Here is a 24,718-nt window from a genome sequence, read left to right on the forward strand (position 1 = left end):
GTTGAAATAATGCAGGCAAAGTATGTATCTTCCGTATATATGCGAGCAGCAATGATCCCGACGTTATCGGGTTGACGTCGTAATGTTTTGGTGGATTATATTTTTCTTAAAGATTACAAGTTAGATCAGTGTAAACTTGATAATTTAATATGATCTACCATTAGTTGAGGTTTTGAGGGGTAGGGATGCGCACGAGACAAGATTTGAGACTGTCTCGACTCGAAAATGTGCTGTAAGAGTGATGTCTCGACTCGAAAAATATATATTTTTCTATTGGAAGAGCTGTGTCTCGACTCGAATTTTGTCAGGAAAATTCTGTCTCGACCCGACTCGAACGCATCCCTATCTTTCCACATACTGTATACAATGACATTTTTGTTTCAACTACTTTTCGAGTTGAAATATTTCGAAAGGAGATATTCCAGTGCCAGAACCGACCAGTCTCTTCTGAATTTTGCTAGGTTCTGCTACATATACTGTAGGTTAACCACTGAACTTAAGGCATTTATCTGTTAAGAATAGTTCTGCTTTAAATTCCCTAATTGGGAGGCTAGCATACATGATGAACCCTTGCTATCTGGGAACAATACGTTGTAAATTACACGTAGCATTGCTTCAGAAGCTAGGCTGTAGTTATATTTCTATTAGAAAGAGTTCTGAATACTTCATAACACAAAATTTTCTTAATTTTTAGTACATTTTGTGGTTCATGTTATATATTTTATATTCTAGTTCAGTTTATAGTTTATTTTTTAGTTCACTAATCACAGTTGAAGAACAAATTAGTACGGTGAACCTGTAACTTTAAATAGGTTGTCTTTCATAACTGTGGGTTCGCCAGGAACGCAATTTGTAAACCTTAATTGGAACAAGAGTACCTTGCGGTTCTCTTGTGTATGCCCTAGGTGTTATTGTTAATGAATTTAATTATTTCGGCTTATCTTAAAAATGCAAAGCAATATTAAATGGAGATAGAAACATAACAATTGAAATTAACTTTGATATTTTTCCTCTTTTGTGTATAATTGTGACGTCAGAATAGACTGAAAAGAACGAAATCAAAAAAAGGGGGTGAAAGAGAAAAAGCTGTAAAAAGAGTCGCCGGTTGCCGAGGCATAGGGACGCCTCGATGCACTTTCTCTCAGGCGATTACAGCTGGGGTAATTAGCCGTGAATTTCAGCCGACGAAACCGTTCCTCATTAAAGGGAAAGGACAGAGAAGCTAATGCATCTACCGTTAGAATTTCTCTTGCTTCCGCGACACAAAAGTTCTCTTAAGAAGTAAGGTTTATGTTTGCAAAAAGAAAAACAATCGTTTACAGCATATCTTGTTTGGTACTTAGACAAAGTGGGTAAAAATATTTTCTAAGATTGAGAGTTAATGTAGCATCTTTTCCATTAAAGCTTAGTTCCACACATTTTCATTTAGTCTTTCTGTGACTTAAAAATTTTGACACATCTCTTCCATTGTGATTTTATTTTAATCTTTAAATTGCGTTTTACTTATATTTCCAACCAGCACTTGTCTTCGTTGCCCGGGAGAAATTTGAAATTGTCTACAGTGGCTCGAAATTTGCCCAGAGAACGAACAGGATGTTTCAAAAATAAATAACGGGGTTGTAAGGCTTTGTAGTATATATTACAATTAACTTACAGTTATAAATAATACATCAAATGAAACAGAAACTCAATCAGTGGAGTATAGTGATGGGCAATTTGGTTCCTTTTCCGGAATCAATTCCTTTGAATCCGTTCCGAAGAAAGATTCTTTCCTTCGGACCGAATCCTTTGGTTCCGCAAAGTTAAATGTTCCATTTTTTTTTCTTTTTTCGATTTGATTCCTCTAAACAAGGATTCATTCCTCTCTAGATCGAATCCTTTGGTTCCAATGAGTCGAAATAATTCTGAGTTCTCAAATGGCTCTCAAATTCGATTCCTCCTTTCACCCAAAGTCGTCAAACCACTCTTATCGCCTGAAAAGTTGCTGCAGTGTGGTGGTGTGGGAAATTGGAATGAGTAGAAACAAAAGGAGGGATTGCGGTGTTTTGAAACATGTTCACAAGGTTCCATTTTTTTCCTGATAAGACAGAGATAATATTGCACATAGGATAAGAGAAGATACAGATATTGTTTGTTTCTATGAAGTTTTCTGTTGTATTAAAACGTGTTGCTAAGAGTGCACGCTGCAACTGTTAAGGAGTAACAGGTGGTAGTCTTTCTTTCTTCTTCTTATTTTTTACATGACTAGTAAACGCAAAAAGGTAAATGTTCAGTAATTTTCATTCTTTCTATTTATTTAAATACATAATACCAGCAACAACAAACGAAGTCTCAGGCTTCCGTGTGTAGGAGTTAGTCGTTCTTTCAGAAAAAATGTTCCGGGGGGGCACTCCTGGTACTATTCTATTTATTATTCTATTATAGACGTATTATTTTGGTCTTCTCCGGGAGGGCACTCTCAGAGTTCCAGGTGGCAGTGCCCCCCCCCAAAAAAAATGTCTGGAAGAAATACTGGTAGGAGTGTCATTTGGAGAGGGCAGGGGGCAATTGTCTGTCCTGATTTTGAGAATTACATATATTTTAATAAATTGTATAATAATAATAATAATAATAATAATAATAAACGTTACACGGAATTTTGGTTCTTCTCGCGGGAGACTCGAATTGTGTTTCCAGTGGCAACTCGTGTGGTAGGGGGAGGTGCAGTGGCTCAGTGGTAGAGCGTTTACCTCCGGTGCTTGGGGTCCCTGGTTCGATCCCAGCTCGCCCGTGTGGCCTTTATAGTGGACAAACACCGTGTGTGCGGGTTGGGTTTTCTAGGGGTTCTCCCGTTTCCTCCCACTTTCTTCATTCCACCATTTCGTTCATTACTCATCATCACCGTCTCCTTTAGCCTAACTGACATAACCGTGGGACGTAAAACTCAAAGATTTCATTTCATTTTTTTCATATTATCTTGGTTTTGAATAAGCATTAAAACCTAATCAAACAACCAATTGTGAATTTTATATTAGTATAGGGTTATATGGACATTACATCAGAATATATTGAATAAGAGCTTGTGTGTTACAGCAAATAGTTTTATTATCCGTCGTGCAACCAACATCTATAGACATGGTAACGCTGAACACCCGTGAAAAAGTAAAAACAAACAAAAAGAAAGAAAAATAGTGATAAGACTAGCAGCCAGCAGTTGCGGTGGTCAGAATATTGCTGAAAAGTGACACGAGAGCGCGTAAGAAAGATTGCTTGTTTACAGACATGCGCAGTACGTGCATTATTTGCTTCTTTATTGTGCAGTGTCGGTCTATTCTTTACTACTGTTTTGTCCCATTCATATCAATCCACTCGTCTGTTGTTTGGTTCCGCCATCTGGTTCCACCAACCGAATCCACTGATTCAATACGTAAACTTCTTGAGTAAATCCATCCCTTGAGTTAATCCGCCCAAATGAATCCGATTCCTTTCAGAGATTCGTTCCTTTCATTCATCTGAAGGATTCGTTCTTTCGGAACAAATCATTCCGGAACTACCCATCACTAGTTGAGTACGCACGCATGTGCATTCACTGTTTCCTCTATCTGCCGCTAGAAAGCGCTAGTAGCAAAGATGGCGACTAGTAAGCAGAAAGCTTTTTGTGTTTTACATTTTGCAGCTACTCAATCTATAGATACAGTGCAACTGTGTGTGGAGAATTTTAAGGAGACGCTTACAATTACGTTCTTATCGTTTGCAGTTGCTACAAGCCTACAGACTACAGTTTACATGCCAAATGGATCGTGTCGTCTTCAGTGATGAACCACATTTCACCTAAGGGACGATGTAAACACTCGTAATGTTTGCATCTGGAGATGAGCAAGTTGATATAAGCACATGGTACAGTTACAGCGAGACTTCCCTAAATTGAATGTGCTTTGTACCATCTCCCGGCGGAAAGTTTATAGGCCTTTCTTGCCTATCGACTCGAAAATCAAATGAAATTAAATATTTAAGTTTTACGCTCCACGTTTATGCCAGCTAGCCTAAAGGAGACGGTAATGATGGGAAATTGATAAAATGGTGGAATGAAGCAAGTGGGAGGAAACGGGAAAAACCCGAGGAATCCCATGAACACGGTGTTTGTCCACCACAAAGCTCACTTGGCGCGATCTTTGATTGAACTGAGGATCTCATGCACCAGAGGTGAACGCTATACCACTGAGCCACAGCCGCCCCTGCCTATCAACTCGATGTATGCCTTGTGACGAACAGTGCTCAAATTGAACACTTATAACAAAAACTGTTTGAGTTGGTCTTTTATTTGATGCATTATTTATAATTGTACGTTAAATGTAATAAATATTACAAAGCTTTTAAACCCTGATATTAATTTTGAAACACCCTGTATTCACATAGTAGTTATGCCCTCCTAAAGTAAATCTGTACAGAAGAATATAACGTTGCTTGTTCATATGAACGTTTTAAAGGTAGTGGTGCGAAAATTACCTTGTTTGATCAAACCATGTAAGTTCGTGGTTGAGAATATCATGTCGGTGGTTTTTTCTGGGTTCTCTCATTTCCTCCCACGTTTTCATTTCACCAGTTTTTTCATAATAATTCACATTCATTAATAATCCATTTCTTAAGCTTACAGATTATAACCGTGGAGCGTAATACCATATACTTCTACTTCATTCTTTCGATTTTTTCGAAAAGACAGAGTGTGTGTGTAATGATCTTGTATTGGTACACCTGTTCTTAATATGCATCAAGTATCCGTTTGGGAAAACTTGTAAATAACGTACCGTCTCTTTCTCACTGTTACCTAAAAGTATGCCAACAAAACGGTGTGCATATATAAGGTGGCGTACAAAATTTTGTCAATTGTAACCAAAGCTCTATACTTAATTATTTCAAAATTAAAATTTGAGAACAAAATACCTTTGTAGAGTTACAGCTCAGGCGACATTGTTACTAGAGTACATTTATCTTGGCACACTTCCCACCAGTGGCGCGCTTGGTTGGCTTTTAAAGTATTTTCTGCTAGCACTCACGTGACCGTTTTAATCCAATAGGCGTCTTATTGGTTTTGTCGTGTAGGTGACGTAGTTGTCGGCAAGCCCATCAAATGAGGTCATTGCTATTTGGCGGGTATTTGAAGTGCTTAGTTGCCACACACGAACACGTGTGTTACAGAGCTTTGTGAGTGGTGTGACGTTTCGCTGTGTTTCCTAGCGTATTGTAAGTTTCAACTTGATCCTGGCGTGGCAACAACGCGCTGCACACAAATCCATCTTTTAGGCGGGAAGCGTGCCAAGATAATCGTACTCTAACAGTACAAAGAACCTGCCACTAAAAGTACAGTATAAGTTACACTGCTTAAAGTAGTGCTTATAGGTGCTCAAACTTCTGAGGCTGAGCATGATCTCGGAATGACATCTCAGTGTGAGGTTTTGTGTGTGTGTGTGTGTGTGTGTGTGTGTGTGTGTGTGAGTGAGTGAGTGAGAGAGAGAGAGAGAGAAGTTGGACAAGTGGTATGAGAGTCAGGTGATGTTGGGTTGATGATGTGAGCATGAAGTCAGATGAGAGTAATGTCCAAATATGAACGGTAGGGGGAATGAGTATGTTTAAACGGTATTGTGAGGTTGAGTGAGCTTGATGTCTGGATGAAGTCAGCGTTAGAACGAGTTGAGTTGATTTTGAGTTTAACGTCCCGTTCAGCAGCGAGGCTATATGAGACGTGGACCTACTGATTAACGTGGAATCCGAACCACATGAGCTCCCGCCGGGAATCGAACCCGGGTCTCCCACGCCAAAGGCGCGTACGTTAACCGCTTAGCCACGGAGGAGCTCTAGCGTTAGAACGAGTGAGGATTATGTGAACGTGAGGTCGAGTAAATGGTGAAAAAAAAATTAATGAAATATTTCAGTTTAACGCCCCATGATTATGTTCCTTAGGCTAAGGAAGACGATGATTAAGGCAAGTGAATGATGATCTAGGAACTTGGTGGAATGAGAATGTGAGAGGAAATGGGAGTACCCGAGAAAATCTACGGACTCCATGTTGTTCACCAGAAAATTACTTGATCGCGTATCGAACCTTGAACCCTACGTACCAGAAGTAAGCACTCTACCACTGAGTCACCCCAAAAGTAGAATAAATGGATATGAGAAGGAGGTGAATAACAAGACGATATTTTTGTCAAATATAAGAGAGGAGTGGAGACCCGTTGCTCATCTCGAAGTTTCTACTGTTAGTAACATCAGATATTATGATGATGACAATATCTAGAAATATTCCGTCCAGGAGATAATCTAGTACACGTTTTCACCATGACACAAGTTTCACGTCCTATCCTTCGTCTATTAACATAACACTACTAAAACTAAAGTTGCCCCAAGCTACAGTCCTCCTTTTCACAGACTTTTTTTAAAAACTTTTTCAACGCTCACATGAGCAAATGGTTGTAGGGGATTGCATTTTTAATTATATATCTGTTGCTTTAGGCTATGAATATCCTTTCGGTTGAATCAACTGCAATTGTGCCTGGGAGGATATTTTCACAGGCCAGTGACAATTCACCTATCCACAGAATTATCATTTGAGTTCATTCAGCACTAGTGGAGCATCATCACGATAAACATAGAGCTTTCAACATCAGTGGAAGCTATTTCCTTCCTGTATGAACATTTGACCAACTCTAATATTACCAGTATATGTACTATGGTAAGTTTATATTTACAAATGAATTTTGTACATCTCAAACGAAGAGTTACTAAGGGCGAAAAATAAAAATTTTTCGTTGTTAAATTCCAAACTATGCTAACCATTAATGTCGAAAGACCTATAAAACGGCTTTATCCGTCCATTCGTCTATCTATCTATTGGCCCAAAAAGATTTTGTTCAATGGACCAAATGAGTTCGTTATGACTATATGGTTAGTATTTACAGACTTCTGTTGTGGGAGACATACGTTCGATTCCCGATCGGAACTCATGTGGTTTAGAACCCACAATTAGCCATAGGCCCACTTCCCATGTAGCCTTGATGCTGCATGAGACAAACTTTAAACCAACCAACAGAAGTTGCTCTGTGTTTAAAAATTAATTAAATAGAAATGACATGATATATTATTTGAACTGTTATTTAGTTATTAGAAGGAAAGAAAGAACTTTGTGAAATAATGAGAGACAATGAGTGAATACATACTGTATTAACAACCAAAGAGCTCTTCGCTCAAATGAAAGAAAAACTTAAAACTTCTAGATTCAGACAGGGTATAAGTTGGAGGTTTGAAATCTTAATTAACTAACTAACTCTATGTCCTATGGAACCCGGAGGTTCAATGCCGCGTTCACAAAAGCTCTCCACTGACTTCTATCCTTAGCTAACTGCATCCAGTTTCTACTTTGTATTCCTATCTCTGCGAGATCCATCTTAATATTGTCCTCCCATCTGCGCCTAGGTCTTCCTAATGGTCGTTTTCGATTGGTCTTCCAGTCAAGACTAAGCAATTTAATTTCAAATTGGTTTGTATTTTTCGGTTTTATGGTTAATGTCCCTGACCCTAATCTGGGATCAATTTTCGGGGGCAGCTCATATGGTTTGGATCTCACATATTAAACTATTCTAAGTCGGCTGTCGCCTGTTCAACAGTTGTAGTTAAGTCCACTTTGCCTGTTTAACTATTGTAAGTCTACTGTCACTTGTTCAAGTGTTCTAAGTCCACGCCTTACATAGCCTTGATACTGAAGAAGGGATGTAAAACTTAAAAATATATTCCTTCATTTTGTTGAGAATAAAAGGGAAAATATTTCTCAGTTTCCTAGAAGTGTGTATATATATATATATATATATATATATATATATATATATATATATATATATATATATATATATGTGTGTGTGTGTGTGTGTGTGTGTGTGTGTGTAGATTAGATAGCTTAAGATTCATTAATTACGAAATCTGGGACTAAGTAGACAGCGTTATATAAATATTATTACAAGAAATACAAAAGATGTACATACATATGAGGGAGAATCAGAAACTAAGATTACAAGGCCGGAATTTCTACAGAGTTTCGTCTGTTATAGAGGAATGAGAAGTGGGCGGTAACTTTAATACATCTAGTTGGCAACTGTGCAGACTTTCAGCTACCCGCCACCTACGGCACTAGTTGTAGGTAAACACAAATGGCGACTCGTTTGGAAAACTAGTCCCGCGAAGAAGTCCGCACAGTTATTCGATTTGTGTGGGGGAAACATGTAACCGCAGCTGAAATGCACCGACAACTAGTAGTGGTTTACGGAGGAAACGACCAGGACTTCTCACTGAGGGTATCGTCTTCCTTCACGACAACGCGCGCCCGCATACAGCACAGAAGACCATCACGCTATTGAAGCAATTTCTCTAGGAGATCATCGACCATCCTCCTTACAGCCTTCGCTCCAAACGATTTTCACCTTTTCCCGCACTTGAAAGAGCACTTAGGAGGCTGTAACTTCATTTCAGACGAGGAGGTTAAACACTTCGTGACAGCGTGGCTGAACCAGAAGGGAATCTTCAACCTCATCCCACGATGCGACAAGTGCTTCAAACGATATGGAGACTATGTCGGAAAATAACCTAATGTATGTACTATCTGTTTGCTGTATTGGATTCACTGCAGGCTTTGTAACCTTACTTTCTGATCACTCCTCGTATATGTTATATAAATACGTCAACTAAACAGAAACAACGCAATAGCTGTATTACGCGGCTAGCGCGTGCAACTTTGCTGGACGGGATCCCAGGTTTGATTCCCAGTCGCCTTAATTTCCAGGAGACTTAAAATTTAAACACAGTACAGTAGTTCGAATTCCGCCTTAAACTGTAGGTACACGTATCATATAGCGTCGATGTTAAAAGGGACATTACGCTCCAATCCAACCAAGTAGCATTTGTTATTTTACGCGTATTCTGACGAAGGCTGCTGATTTACTTTTTAATATTTCATAGTGAGATATAACTATGTTCCAGGGTTGAACTCCGGCATGATTACGTTCTTAATATACTACAGGGTGTTTCAAACCAACACCGACAACGTTTAGGAGGTAATTCCTCATACCAAGATAAGACAAAAAGTATAGACCAACTTGGGTGCACAAATGCTTCCTTTCGGAGTTACAGGCTGCCGAAAATTTGAAAAATTAAACTTTAAAGGTCCATAGCTCCAAAACTATGGGACCTCTCGTAGTCGGGCCAAGACTTCGCTTAGGAACTACTACGTGCTCTATTTAAATATCCATGTTTCAAAATCCTGTGGTACTTCCGCAACAACTTTTATAGAGGTAGTTCGTGAGTACTTCAACTTATATGCGCGTAGCCAAACTCCCTCTTAAAAAAATGTTGCGTGAGTACCTTAGGATTCTGAAACATGTATTTTTGGATAGCGCACATATTAGTTCCTACGTGAAGTCTTGGCCCGACTACGGTAGGTTCGATAGTTTCTGAGCTACGGACCTTTAAAGTTCGTTTTTTTTCTTCATGTTTTCGGGAGCCTATAACTCCGAAAGGAAGCATTTGTGCACCCACGTTGATCTATACTTTTTGTCTTATCTTGGTGTCAGGAATCACCTCCCAAACGTTGGTGTTGTTTTGAAACACCCTGTATAAGTCTAAAATATATTACCATAATTCGTACATGAAATAGAATATTCTAAAGTTGTTCGTAATAGCTTGGCGTGAATTATATCTTATTTCCTCTTCAAAGAAGGAAAAAAATACTTAAGACGTGACTAAGAATGATTCTCTCTCATTATGATATATATGAGTTCCCACTTTTGAGTATTTGTCTTAATAATATACTCATTTTTGTGTTTCGATCCATATTAACGTTTCTTCTTCTTCTTTGATTGTTTCAGGCAACAGCACCAAATGCGGAAAAAGAAAGGCGAAGATGATCCAAACGCTGGAAATGACTCCGACTCTGGCTCAAGCAGTAGTGATTCCTCAAGTTCAAGCAGTTCCGATTCCAGTGACTCGTCAAGTGATTCTAGTAGTAGTACTAGTTCATCCTCATCATCATCCGCAACAGAAGACTCAAGCTCCAGTTCTTCGAGTAGTAGTTCCGAGTCTAGTTCCAGTGACTCTAGTTCGGAGTCGAGTTCTGAGACTGAAGTACATGCATCTTCAGTACCTTTGTCTTCTTCTGGAGAGCCGTTGGCGGGAAAGAAGAGAAAGGGAAGCAAGAAAAACAACAGATAGCAGCGTGGTTACTGCTAGTATATTGTCAGGTACAAGTAAGTATACTTAACAGGTTACCTTCCATTTACCAGCCTATTCTCATATCAATGCTTGTTTCATTGAGACCAATACTTGAACCAGGGGCGGCTCTGTAACATAGTCACAAAGTCACGTACCTTCCCAATTAGTAAAACTTACAAGAGAAAGCAGTAATGGACACCGAATGACTAACAACCAAACAAAAATTTTACTTATTTCAGTATGGATGACTCAAATTTCACTGATGTCTATGAAAGATTTGGCAACATAGCGTAAGTCATAATGTTCGATATTACCCTCTGTTTTCGTGTTCTAGCTTGGTTCTAGCTTGGTTCTTGGATGCCGAATCTTACAGAACAGACCTTTAAACGCCTGATCTTACGTAGATTGTAATCAGTGGTGTAACTAGAAGCGTACAAGATTCGGCAAACTTTTGTGGTTCCCACCCCGTCTTTGGGTTTATATAACTGACAGTTGACATTCGTACAGATTTTATAATAACTAAATTATTTTTCTAGCCCACATACACTTACTATAGAAATAAGCAATTTAAATAATTTATATGTAAACTACATAGAATTTATTTCTACTTTCAAGTTTTTACAAAAGTGTTGTAACATTGTGCAACATTTTTCAGATCTTAAATTTCCTTCTTGCTTTAACTTTGGCATAATGATCAATTACTGCTTTTGAAGTCCAGCTTCTTAGTCAAGGATGATGGATGCAAAGAAGTGACCCATGGTACTCCTCAGATAACTTTTTATTATTTTAATTTTGGAGAATGAACGCTCAACACTGGCAGTTGTGACGGGAATTATCGGGAACAACACCAAAGCTGAATAGACGTCCCGAAACGAAGTGATTTTTCACTATAGGAAGAGAAGCTATTTCAATCAATTTAAATATCAATTAATTGTCCATTTCAATATCTCATTACTAAGCGCCTACCGAACACTTATATTTCTCGCGAAAATTTTACGGGTTCATTACAGCAATGACTTGCTAAGATTGGTCTGGATTTATATTGTAAAGTTCTATACATGCACAGCAACCACGTGTTTTTACTATGAACACGTCTTTCTCGTTTACAACACAAACAATAGCAGACGACTGAAGATCACCAGAAAGAGACACGAAGAGGATTCGGAAAAACCACGAAGATGGCCGACCTCCCCACATGGGTCCTTCCTCCAATAAGATATGTATAAAAGAAAACCTCGAGAAGAGGAAACTATCAGTTTATCATTGATCACTAACCCACCAACACCTCCTGTAGCCGCCATGGGTTACGGAGAATTCCATTAGAACCATCTCCTAAGGCCGTTATGAGCGAAGGAGAATGCTTTTAATCACCTTCTCCTGGGGCTGCTTTGAGCTACGGAGAATTCCTTTAACTAACTCTCGAGGCTACTATGACGAAAGGAGATATCTCTTAATCGCTCATACCTGAAGCTGCTATGAGCAAAAGAGATATCCTTTAATCACCCAATCCTGAGACTGCTATGAGCAAAAGAGATATCCTTTAATCACCCAATCCTGAGACTGCTATGAGCAAAAGAGATATCCTTTAATCACCCAATCCTGAGACTGCTATGAGCAAAAGAGATATCCTTTAATCACCCAATCCTGAGACTGCTATGAGCAAAAGAGATATCCTTTAATCATCCAATCCTGAGACTGCTGTGAGCGAAGGAGTTATCCGATACCTGTCTAAGGCCATTAAGAGCTAAAGTCAATTGAACCTTTATTCCGAGACCACTTTCGTGTGCCAAGGATTTTTATTGGACTCTGAAAACATTTAGAGACTTACAAGGACTTTATAAATACTTTTTTAACACGTGTAAGACTTCAATTATAATCCTGAGTCCGTTGTTTAAGACTCTACCAAACAGAACATTGCAATATAATCAAACGAATTAATACCATAATTTAATCTTTTTATCGTTAAGTAAACTTCCTTCAAAAAATATACTGTGAGCCCCTTCATCTTGTAGGCTCATGAATATTTGCCAGTTCAGCCAGCCTATAGTTACACCCCTGAATGTAATCACACTTTCACCATGACTGAAAAGAATGTTTTCTACCTACCTCCATGCGGCATAGAGAGAGGAGCGCGCAGTATATATACGACCAGGCTGGGAAGGATTTGCTCATGCAAGTGAAGACAAATATGTAAATGTTACATTTAAAATTCGAATAAATAACGATAAAATACCAATAATTAGAGATGTCAAGTTATGTAGAATAAGTTTAAGAGCTTGACATACTAAAATAATACAAAATTTACCATTTTTTCTTTTGCTTGTTTTTCATAAGTAAAAGGAGATAATGAAAAGCAACTTGCACAATCATAGATAATGTTATTCTACAAGAGAAGATATAAACCTGAACAATTTTCAGTGTTGCCATCCATAGAAATTAGAGTATTGCCAGAATAACAATTCCCCCAAAATCTAAGTTAAGGTAGCGACTAGAGGAACGAACTCAACTGCATTTGATTACGTATGTTGTTTTGGTATCCTGTGGAATACTTTTTAAATAACATTATTTAATTTTAATAACTGTATGTTAGAAGTATTTTGTTGATTACAAACTAAATACAACTATTATTTAAAAAGTGGTTCCAAGGATTTCAAGACAACATGATACGTTAGATAGCAACACTGAAAATTCTATGATCTATGATTGTGGGAAGTTGCATTTCATTATCTCCTTTCACTTATGAAAAACAAGCAAAAAAAAATGATAAATTTTTTATTATTTTTGGTAAGGCATTCTCTTAAGGTGGGGATCATTCCCGAGGGACTCATTAAATTTAGTCGCCGCTAGAGTTGCGGAATATCATCCATGTTTTGAAGCTTCCTCATAGATATTTATTCAGCAAACGCATCTTCAGCATGGAATACCAGGATTCGATTTTCAGAAGGAAATACACATAGAAATTCAGGTTCTATGTTAAATAGTAGGTGCTGAAAATGAATGGACGAATGCATTACTCAGTTGCTTTAGAAAGGATCAAGATCAAATATATGTTTGAATGTCAATGTATAATGAAAATATCGTGCCACCACTTGACAAGTTAATAAATAGGCCTACATATTATAAACTGGCAGAATACCCTTCTTCGCATGGGGAGAATGTGTTTCATTTCAGACGTAAACTACTGAATTTGGATTTAAACGGCATCGAAAGTGTCACTGTTCGTCTCAGCAAATTCCCCGAAAAATATGGATCCGACACTAATATCGGTCATTTTCGAACATTTTTATATATTTCCCCTTCCCCAAGTTACGGTGCTGAATTTGGATTTAAACAGCATCACAAGTGTCACTGTTCATCTCAGCGACCCCAAAAACTATGTATTCGACACTAATATCAATCATTTTTGATCCTTTTTAAATATTTTCCCCTCCTCTAAGTGGTACCGTTAAAGTAAAATGATTTAAAAAAAAAAAAAAAAACATCCTAGGCCCGAACCTCATATATATTGAAAATTTGATCGAGATCGGTCGGGTGATTCAAGAGATATAAAGTTAAAAACATAGTCACTTTCTTTTTCATATATGTAAATATACGAGAAATGAAGCTAGTTAACTTTGCACCATTACTTAGTTTTGTATACCCATTTCAAATTGCATTGTTTATAAGTATGTGTAATTAAATGATTTTCACAGAATCCATTGAGCACTTCAAATTGAAGAACAGATGAGCAGTGTTGGCAACGGTCAATTTTCTACTTCCAATAACCTTGTATATATATATATATATATATATATATATATATATATATATATATATATATATCCCTAACAGTAAGACAAATATTGGATATATTTGTATGGAATGGCAAATTCAATTTTATTTTCATGTAATATTTATCTCTCACAACAGAATTTAAAGGATAACCTCAAGTGAAAAATCAGTTGTGGTTCCAGAGACGAGGGAAGGGGGCGCCTTGTATACTACAATTATGATAACCTTTTCCTAATAACTAAAATTTAAAGATAGTTTCATTTTTCTTGTATTTACTGAAAATTAAATAAGTATACGAATGTATGACTATTTATAGATAAGGAAATACATTGCAAACAATTCGTAACTGAAATAAAACAAGTCTAGAATAAATATCTCTTTAATTATTTTTACATAAAGTAATTTACAAGCCACATAAAATCAGTAGAATTGGTTTTATTTCGTTTACGTAAATAACAAATCCGTCCCATACTAAATAATTTTAAAATATTCATATAAACAAACAGTTTTTAGCTAGAAATAGTTTTAAAAGCTTTTTCAAAGTAATTTATGTATTACGAAGTATTTGATTTATACGATTTAATGTGTGTTTATGTATTTATTTACTAATTCTGTGAATTTGCCAGTAGTGTAATGAACAAATTATTACTATTATTAGTATTTTGTTTTTTGTTTCGTTTCTCCTGTAATACAAATTGTACTCTTTGTTTGTTAGCCTCAGCTCTTCTAATGGATGTCAAAAAATATGAGGAGAGAAAAAAATATCCAGTTTATTAAAAATGAGTTCTGTGTAATTGATTTTTGTTGATTCAATTTTGTGTTTTCACTGTTTATTTATTTTATTTATTTATTTATTCAACAATGAGTATTTTCCCCAATTTACAAAAGTTTTACATATTATAGTGCAATTCGTGTTACAAAAATAGAAAAAATTAAAAGTAAAAAATATATGTATTAAATATGGTATAACTCCTGTCATTTTCGGATCAATATCACGAAATATAATATTACTTCAAAAAATATGAAATGCGAACTGTATCCGTTCGTAAAAGTACAGAGTCCGCCAGAAGAATGTGTATACTGTTTAAGAATATATATATAATATTTCTTAACTACATTTAATTATTGTTCAAACATGTGTTACAAACCTTCAAGTAAGTATATGTTGACATTAGATCTTCAAAATGTTGGTCGTTGCTTTGGATGCTCGAGAACCTTCTCCATTAAGACTACAAAGGCATGTGCATCGGTCTCCATTGATACATTGACCGCCATAGCTGTAGCGACCGCTCGTCGTTGCATGTGCCACAAACTTGTCAACAATGCGTTTGATTGTTAGAGGGGTTGGTGGTTCAGCACCAAACTCCCCTCTTCACTGACGGTGCACTTCAATGGCATTCCCACACCTGATAAAACACTTCAAAACGTACTTAACACTGCTCGAACATCAAGCGTGCTCCTGTCATTTTCTTATCTCACTAACCGCACTGATAGTGCCGGCATCTGTTGAGCGTAAAACCGTACTACAATATAATTTTAACCGAAAACAATGTCGACATCTGGTGAGCGAAAAGCCATATTATAACGTACTTAAATTTCAGAACAATTGTCCTGCCAGTATCCTGATACGGGATGACAAAGAGTGTATACATTTTTCTGGAGGACTCTGCATAATTCCCTTAAATTTCCTATTTAAACCAATGATAAAATTTATTTTTAATTGGAATTTTCGACATCCATATTTGGATAATTCTAAACCGGTATTTCAGTATACATTAGCCGTACCTTTTTCTGAAACAAAAACGATTTCAGAGAAAATGTGTAAATTCCGGTATATTTTATTGTAAATATGCCTTTCTTATGTTTCATATATATATTTTTATTAATTTCAAGAAATTTTCAAATTCAAGTGTAAAATCCGATACATTTGTTTCTTTGTACTGCACTAATTCTAAGCAGTACTAATACGATGTAAAGGTGATATTTTGTAAAAGTCAATTCGTGATATTTCATATATCATATTGAGTGTCGTTAGGTTATATTTTCGTGCATTAAATAAATAGCCTGAGAATACATCATTGTCTAAGACTCTGTTAATTACTTTGTATAAAAAAGCTTCGTCTTGCCTGCTTGTCAAAGACTCATAGTTAAAATATTTTAATCGTTGATAGTAAAATGCTGTAATTAAATATTATATTTCTTAAAATTAATAATTCTAAGTATAGTCTTTTGTATGGGTTATGTTTGATTCTATATGTCTTGTACTTTCAAATATCTAGAAACAATATTAACAGACCAAAATCGTATCGAAGAAGAAATTAAATGTCGACTGAAACCAGGGAAGTCATCTTATTATTTAATTCAATATCTTCTGTCGTCGCGAATTCTGTCGAGGAATTTGAAGTTTAAAATATATAAAACGATAATTATGCCTGTTGTGCTGTATGATTTGGAAACATAGTCGGTTACTGTGAGGAAAAAACCCAGACTGAAAGTATTTCAGAATAAAATTCTCAGACGAATATTCGGCCACAACAGGAACGGGAATGGGAAATGGCGGAAACTTCATAACAAAAGAACTGCATCATTATACCGTTTACCAAACATTGTTAGGGTCATCAGATCTAGGAGGCTCAGATGGGCACGTCATGTAGCCAGAACGGAAGAAATTAGGAACGCTTTGAAAGTTTTAACTAAAAGTCCAGTCGAAAAAGATCCATTAGGTAGACCTAGGCGCAGATGGGAGGACAATATTAAGATGGATTTAGGAGAAATAGGAATAGAAAGCAGAAACTAGATCCAGTTGACTAAGGACAGAAGATAATGGACAGTTTTTGTGAAAGCAGCATTGAACCTCCTCCGGGTTCCATAAGCCAAAGAGTGAGTTAGTTAATGGAGACCAGATTATAGATGGAAATCCAGTTTACTTCGAATGAAATTATTATATACTAAAGTGATAGGCTGATACCGTAAAATCTTAGTGTTACCTATAACAAAACCTATATAATCATGAAAACTAAGTCTGTTAAAATTTAAATAATGCAGGGTTCACACTGACCTTGAAAGTCAGGGATAATCACGGAAATTAAGATGAATCAGGGAAATGCTTCAAAATATGCCAAAAGTCAGGAACGTCTTGTACATTTCACAGGAGAATCAGAGAATTCCTTTTAGTTATCCACAGAAGATATGAAGAACATTTCAAAGAATAAATCAGAAAGAGGGTAGGAAAACGCACCTTGAGGAGCGCCGAAAGGTATTAAACTTCAAGCTTTGAAAGAAAGAGATCAATTGACATAAAAAAACTCAAGCGAAGAAAAATAATGAGCTAGGTTCGTTGGTTTTAGATAATCCAAGAGATTGGCCAAACTATGATACGTTTACTTCCTTATGAGTGCAGTCGGAATGCCGAGATAATAAAGATACCATTAGTATATAATACGTACTTACAATAAAAAAGTAAGCTTATCCTGTATTTAAAACATAAAAAGTAGGTCATTAGGGATGGCGGAGGCCGATTATTTTTATTTATTTTTACTAAGTCTAGCCATTGAAACATACGCGCTCTTGCTAGGCAAACATTCCCACAATAACACAGCTGCAAAATTTCGTTAATGAGTGTACAAAATATAATTTGGCTAAAGGACATCACTGGCACATATTGAATGATAATGGCATTTCGAAATACGTACATCCATTACTATAAATTTTAACAAGAATAAATAATCTATCTATATATATATATATATATAACACGTTTCCGAAATTGTAGTAGTTTTTAGTCTGCGTTAAATCATTTAAATGTTTCTAGTTGAAAGTGGTATTCATGTTTCACACTTTTTGCAAGGTTTTAATTTTGAAAGAAGTTATTCCAAATAAATTTACACAAGCGTGAAGGACCAAAAGAAATAAGGGTATTATTAATGCCCAGAAGCAAATCAGTATTCTACGAAGTTCAGTTAAAATGATTCCTATTATACACAAGACAAAATACGTGGGTCAGTCAGAAAGTTAGTTGTGAGCTCCTTCCGGAAATCGCTGTTCGCGTAAATGAATGTATTTTTGCAAACAGACGCATAAAAGTAAACGAACTTTCAAAGCGACGGTACCATTCGGATGACAAGGTGAAAACTGCAACCGAGGGATGGTTATCGGGCATTGGACGGGATTTCTTTGCAGAAAGCATAGAAAAACTTGTACCACGCCTCGACAAATGCTTAACTAACGGAGGTAATTACGTTGAAAGTAGATTGTTAATGGAACTTTATGATATACAAATAAAGTTATTGTAAAATTTCTATCTTGTTTTATTTTCTTAAGCAGTGCAACTAACATTTTGACTGACTCTCGTATAAAGCTAAAAAAAATTGTGAGTAGATAAAACCAGTGCATTCGATTTGTTGAGAACACCGGCTGGTAATGGTATTAATATTATTTTGATTTGAAGTTACGTGCATGTGGTATGTGCATTTGTGTAAATATGGAAAAGAAACGAAAGATAGCTAGTTAGTGCAGAACATTTAAACAATTATCGGGATATCAGTATTTCGTGATTGAGTGAAGTAATAAGAAAAAACAGTGTTTGTAATTTGCAATCAAACAATATCAGCCCTCAAAGAATACAATATAAAACGTCATTATGAGACTAAACATTGCCAGAGTTATTTTAAATTTACGAAAGCCCCCCCCCACAACCACCACCACCACCATTACAAAAATATGAATTTTTGAAAAGCGAGTTGAAACCTTAGCAATTGTTGTTTAAGCAAGTAAATGTTGAAGAAGAAGAAGAAGCAACTCTTGCTAGTTTCCGCGTGGCTCATTCAATAACATCAGAAACAATTTACTGGCAATGACGGCGAATTAATCAAGGATGGCATGATTGCAGCAGCAGAAGAAATGTCCAGAAAAAAACTAATTTTAAAACATCAGTTTGTCATCAAACACTGTGGCTCGAAGAGTAAATGTTATTGCAGAAAATATATTATTGTCTGACAAATATCAACAATTAGAGTGCTTCTCTTTTGCCCCGGATGAGTCAACAGATGTTTTAGTTACTGCTCTATTCAACGGATAAATAAAAATTATGAAGTGTATGAAGAGCTTCTTGATATTTATAGCATTCACGGGACGACTACTGGAGAAGATATATTTAAAAGCTGCTACAACTGCTAATGAACTCCGGAATTTGCATGAAAAATGAGAAATTGACTTTGCGCTGTGAGTGACGTACCAACAAACACTAGCTTCTACTTCGAAAAAAAAAAATGCTTCTTCAAGGCATCTCGTGTCATCACTATCAACATAGGCATTAGCATTCACAACTCGGGCTAGAGACACGGGTGCTAGTTTATATAAACAGGTTTCGGCATCACACTCGATCCTCCCAAGCTTTAAGGTTAGTGTAAAGAGACAAGTTTTGCCCATAGATGTCGCTACAGTCTTCGTATCTCTCCCATGTATTTTTTACTATTCACAAATTTCAACCTAGAGACTTCAAATTTTTAGAGAAGGAACTTTATAACCTATTAAAGGGAACAATCCGTACCGACTTTTTATTTAGAATTTTCTTCACTGTTGAAACAGTTCCATTGTTAAAGGTTTGGGTATCCATTTCAACAATCAAGTCATTTCAACAATGAGGAAAATTCTAAATAAAAAAATCGGCACGAATTGTTCTCTTTAGGTTATGAAGTTCCTTTCCTAAACATTTGAAGTCTGTAGGTTGAAATTTGTAAGAGAAATTGTAAATTTTTGTAAAAGGTAAAAAATACATGAGAGATACGAAGACTGTAGTGCCATCTATCAGCAAAACTTGTCCCTTTAAACCAACCTTAAGGCGAGTCCTTCCATTATTGTATCACCGTGGAAATATCACATGCAGTATCAGCCCGGACAGCAAAGGGTGCGGTTTTATAACGTTATAGATATATTACCCTCGGAAGTAATTCTTAATCTCGGTTTTAGCTGTCTCGATCTCGTTCCTTCATATCAGAAATCCGTTGTCATTCCCTTCTCCTTACTACAGTTTCCATTTTACTTCCTAATATATACGATCTTACTTCCACAGAGTGTGTCAACTTATTCTGTTCAACTGTGTAACACTTCACCTCGCTCGTTTACAGTCTTCTCTTTCTTAGTTTCTAGTGCCACAATTGCTCTACTGCTTCCTTTCTGTTTTCAGTGATTCCACGTACTGTTATGTATCTTTATGTTTTCCTACTCGTTCTAATTCCCTTATGTCATCACATTTACTTTTGAGAATGAGCTTCCCTTCAACATGCATTCTGTAAACCATGGGTTTTTAGTTCTATTGTCACATACCAACCTTACCTCAACAGTCTTATGTGCACTTAGTTTAATGTACCTCGCACCGTTTCTTACCGTGGAAAATAGGTTAGTTCCTTTTATCCCATTGATTTGATGTTCTGTCTCAAATTTTTGGAGAATATTCGCATTCTTTACATTGTTTCGAAACCTCGAAATTTATATCTATCCAATGCAGGCTTCCAGGTGTGTGTATATATTCTTGTGTGTTGATTGAATGACATTATGTATTCCCAATTTCCAGTGAGAAGATTTATTAAAATTAAGATTGTTGTGATATTGAGTTAAAATTGTTATTGGGAGCATTTGATTCTATTAACTTTGAAGTGAAAACTAAGAACATCTGGAAGTTTTTATAGAGTATCTAAAGCAATCAAGTAGCACATTTTGAATGGAAATATGGATTGTCATAGTCATATGTTTTTGGAGGATTTTTAATATTGTAATGTTTGTGAGGGTAGAGACTATGACAGTCCGGGATTCTAGCCCTTCACCTAATTTATTTTATAAAAATAATACCTTAAATCTTCCTTATAACCAGAGAGTTGAAGGAAGGAAATGCTTTATATGGGAACCCCTTTAGCTCATGGCAGCCTTCAGGGATTTAGGCATGATGGCACTCGTTCGTTCAGGGCGACCTCCGGAGCAGGTGTTGGTTAAGGGTTTAAGTGATCAATGGTCAACTGATAACTCCTGTCTTCTTCGGGTCCATTTTTATTGGCCATTTGTGGGTGGCTCGTTCCTCTTCGGATCCTGTCGTGCTGTCTTCGTGTCTTCCTGGTTCTATGTGTATCGTGCAATAGCACGTGTTGCTTGAAAAACATGTGCTTGCACTGCAAGGTAGGGATCCTTACAATATTGACTAATCTGTTGTAGGAATCTTATTCCACAAATATGTGTATTACAACAAATATTAACTGTCAGACAAAATACCATATTATAAGGGGTGTACATATCTAATAAGTGTACAAGAATTCTGAATTTAATACGTATTAAGGTATCATTCAGTGATCTGATTTGATGCATATCGAATATTAATTATGTTTCTACTCACCTAAACACCTGTTTTGTTTCTAAACCGATGAGAAGTAAGCCTAAAAGTCTTTCCGTGTTTATTTAAATATACTGACTGTCATCTCTGTGTTTGAACTCAGTAAGACAGAGGCAGCGGAAGTGAAGAACAAAAGAAAATTGAGATCATTTCATCATAAACCTCCCATTTGAAAGTAAAGAAATAAATTCACTGAGTAAGAATATACCTTTGATCAGTGGCGTATTTAGGGGGGAGCTATCGGACTCAAGCCCCTCCCGCTCCGAAATAAATTTGTTAGTTTTTCGCATAATCCTCACCATTTCGAAGAATTTCTTTGACTTTCCATTTTCGTATATTCTTTGTACACAAATAATGCTGTATTTGTCAAATTTCATTCCATATAAGAATTGCGTTCTTTCTCTTTCCTTCGTCCATTCTACTCTTCTGTTTCTTTTTCTTAGTTTTTATTTTCTTTAGTTTTTCCTATCATACTTTCGACCGTTTTTAGTTGTGACTCAAATCGACCTTCGTCAGTAACACCAAAACTAACTGAAGCTGATAAGCGAAACTGGTGTTTCACACCAACTTGCACGGATATCAACATAACGGGACTTTAGTTATTATAGCAAAGGAATATTTACATGGTTTAGTTATAAAGAAAGGTAAATGTTTGAATTAAAGAAAAGAGAGGGGGGAATAAATTGCCCGGAAAATTAGGTAGGATGCTTCCTTTTTCTTCTGTGAATAGAATAAAAGGTTTTACGGTCACTGAGTAAAAACATTATTAATATATAAATTAAGATTTCTTTATTATAAACAATTGTGTTTAAGAATTTGTTTTATTTCGTTACAGATTGGTATTTTGTAAATTAAACTCAGAGGAACAATCACAAGAGAGACTGGAAGATCTCACAAGAGAGAGATGGATATCCAAACCCTGTCCACTGATAACAAGAATCAGAACTACAACATACTTTCATCTCTGTCAGTATTTTTATACGGCGATTTTGGTAAAAGGAAACCTGTAATCAGCAGTGAGAAAATTTACCATAGAGATTCTACCGAGAACCTATTTGCTATGGCGTGTCCACAAAATTTTGAACTTTTTTTAAAAAACTTTTAATTAACTAAGCTTATCCAAATTTTCTATTGTGTGTCGTTTGTTCTGATTTAGTTTAGTTTATTGTACATCTGGAAATAATTGTGGTATTCATTTATTTACGTTAAAAAAAATAATTTAAAAATGGATAAATTTCGTTGTAAACTGCTTCTATTTGTGGATATCTATAATACATTTGTGTCTTCCGTTTTTATTATTTTATTACACAAGATATTTTAATACAAGAAAGCTAATTACTGCAGTCACAACCATAATGATATATATTACCTGATTTATTTATTACTTAATTGCGTATAATGTTTGGTCTATGTATTGCGACCGAAAAAAATAAATAAAAAAAATGTGTTGTATACAAAGCTTAATAATTTGAATCGTTAGGTTCTTGTAGCTTAAGATTAGTTGTTAATAAATGTGTTCCGAAAACCATCTTTCACTTTGCCTTCGTAAGTTACAATATACAGTGTCCGGCAGAAAAACTTGGCAGTTTTCAAGTTGAAATTGTGGGTACACTGATTCTTTTACAAGTGATATTTTAGTTCCAAATTGAACAACAAATACGTGTGAGACATACCGCTCATAGTTCTGTGAAAATTACAGTTTTAAAATGATTTCCTCCATCGTCGAATGGTACGCGGTTTTTCTGAAGATGTCTCCTTTACGGCAAAAACCTGTTTCCCAAAACTTTCTAACCCACAAGAGGAATGTATTCCGCCTTGGAATACTGTAATTTCGATCAATGTTGAATGGTTGATGAAATACGCTGAGTAACAATCATTGCCTCATTGTTTTTAGAGAAAATGTCTCTAAAATGAATGCTCAATATTCTGATGATCAACATTCCATGAAGATTGAAATGATTTGAGCAGGCTACAATATCATATACACCTCTCAACACTTATGTCTGTACAGAGCTGATCTAAAAAATATATATATATAAAAAAAAGCAGAATAATTACATCAGTCATGAATACTGATCTCAGACATGGCGAAATGATCTGGAAAAAAATGTAAGATCTGATTTTCAAAAGATAGGAGCGGGGAATTTCATAATATATGTATCTTAACATCTATATCTATACATAAATAAATATAAAGGTGGGTATTCATTTTCTTCTGACGACATTCCTTTCGAATTATAAGAGAATTATCTAATGGTTGTCAGTTGTTCACATACATTTGTTTCAGGCTATTAGGAATTTTTGTCAATACTAAAATTATTTTTTTTTTGTTTCCTTTCCATATCCTTGTTTGCGTTAGTACAAACGTTTTATGTAAACATAAATCTATTATTATCTGCTTTTAAAGCAGGATTCCACCGTAAGAAATGAATACACATTACATTGTAGGCTTCGAAGTGTTTCCTTGCGAAAATAAAATAAAGTTTATAGTTTTACGTCCCATGGTTATGTCTTGTATGCTACAGGAGATGAATGATAATGTAGGATGAAACGGGAGAACCCCGAAAAAACGCACTGACACGATGTTATCCACAACAACTCATATGGCCTGGAAGCGAACCAGGTACGCCTTATAGCAGAGGTCAACGGTCTACCACTAAGCCAACGTGCTTCTCCTGAAGAAAGAAATGTTATAACTGGCTCATTCTTGTGTCCTTATCCTAAAATTGAGAGACAGGGATCAGAAAATCATAGTTGACTATGAGTTATTTTGTTATTAATTACTCGGTACCTGAAGCCTACAACTGATTTTGGATCAAAAGGAAAGCTACTTAAAATTTGAACATAATTTTTTTAGTTTGTCCAAATATTCATCTTGCTTGTTTATGAAAATTGTCACAGTTTTGGAAACTCAAAATAAGAATAAACAAAAAAAACTGAACAGAGGAATTGGTGCAAATATTCTTACCGAAATGTTGAGTTTGAACTTGTAAGGCGAATCAAACATCTGTAAAATTCGAGGTTTGTTCAATTAGTTTTATCTCCAATCCTCTTAATTATTTTTTTAATTAGTTGTTGTACGTGAATAATTTTACCCTCAAACGAAAGCTTGAAACCTTTTGCTTTCCAAGGAGTCTTTCACTTTCCCCAGCGCCATCGACGCACTTGCGCTAACAATGCAGTAGTTGTTGGGTGCCATTTGTGAAAAATGAAACCGGTTGCTGATTATATCAAGAACACACTCCCTTGATAGCCTTCATGTCGGATGTGAAACGCTGGCGTTTCATGTGTTCTTTAAGTTTCAATAACAGCCAAGAGCCACAGAGGGCCAGGTCATGGTTG

At 36.0% G+C, this 24,718-nt stretch overlaps 1 protein-coding gene across 2 annotated transcripts in view; it reads left to right on the forward strand.

Moving 5' to 3' along the window:
- Positions 1–23,406, forward strand: part of LOC145681193 (uncharacterized) — a 559,037-nt gene extending 535,631 nt beyond the window's left edge. For both annotated transcript variants that reach the window (XM_081752684.1, XM_081752683.1), the window contains 2 exons: positions 9,885–10,262; positions 22,212–23,406. In XM_081752684.1, the coding sequence (XP_081608810.1) occupies positions 9,885–10,227 (343 nt within the window). In that variant the 3' untranslated portion in view covers positions 10,228–10,262; positions 22,212–23,406. The remainder of the gene's footprint in view (positions 1–9,884; positions 10,263–22,211) is intronic.
- The last annotated feature ends 1,312 nt before the right edge of the window (positions 23,407–24,718 follow it).

The sequence above is a fragment of the Thermobia domestica genome, chromosome 3 (genome assembly GCF_964235325.1).
Source record: "Thermobia domestica chromosome 3, izTheDome1.hap1.1, whole genome shotgun sequence".
Classification (NCBI taxonomy): Eukaryota; Metazoa; Arthropoda; class Insecta; order Zygentoma; family Lepismatidae; genus Thermobia; species Thermobia domestica.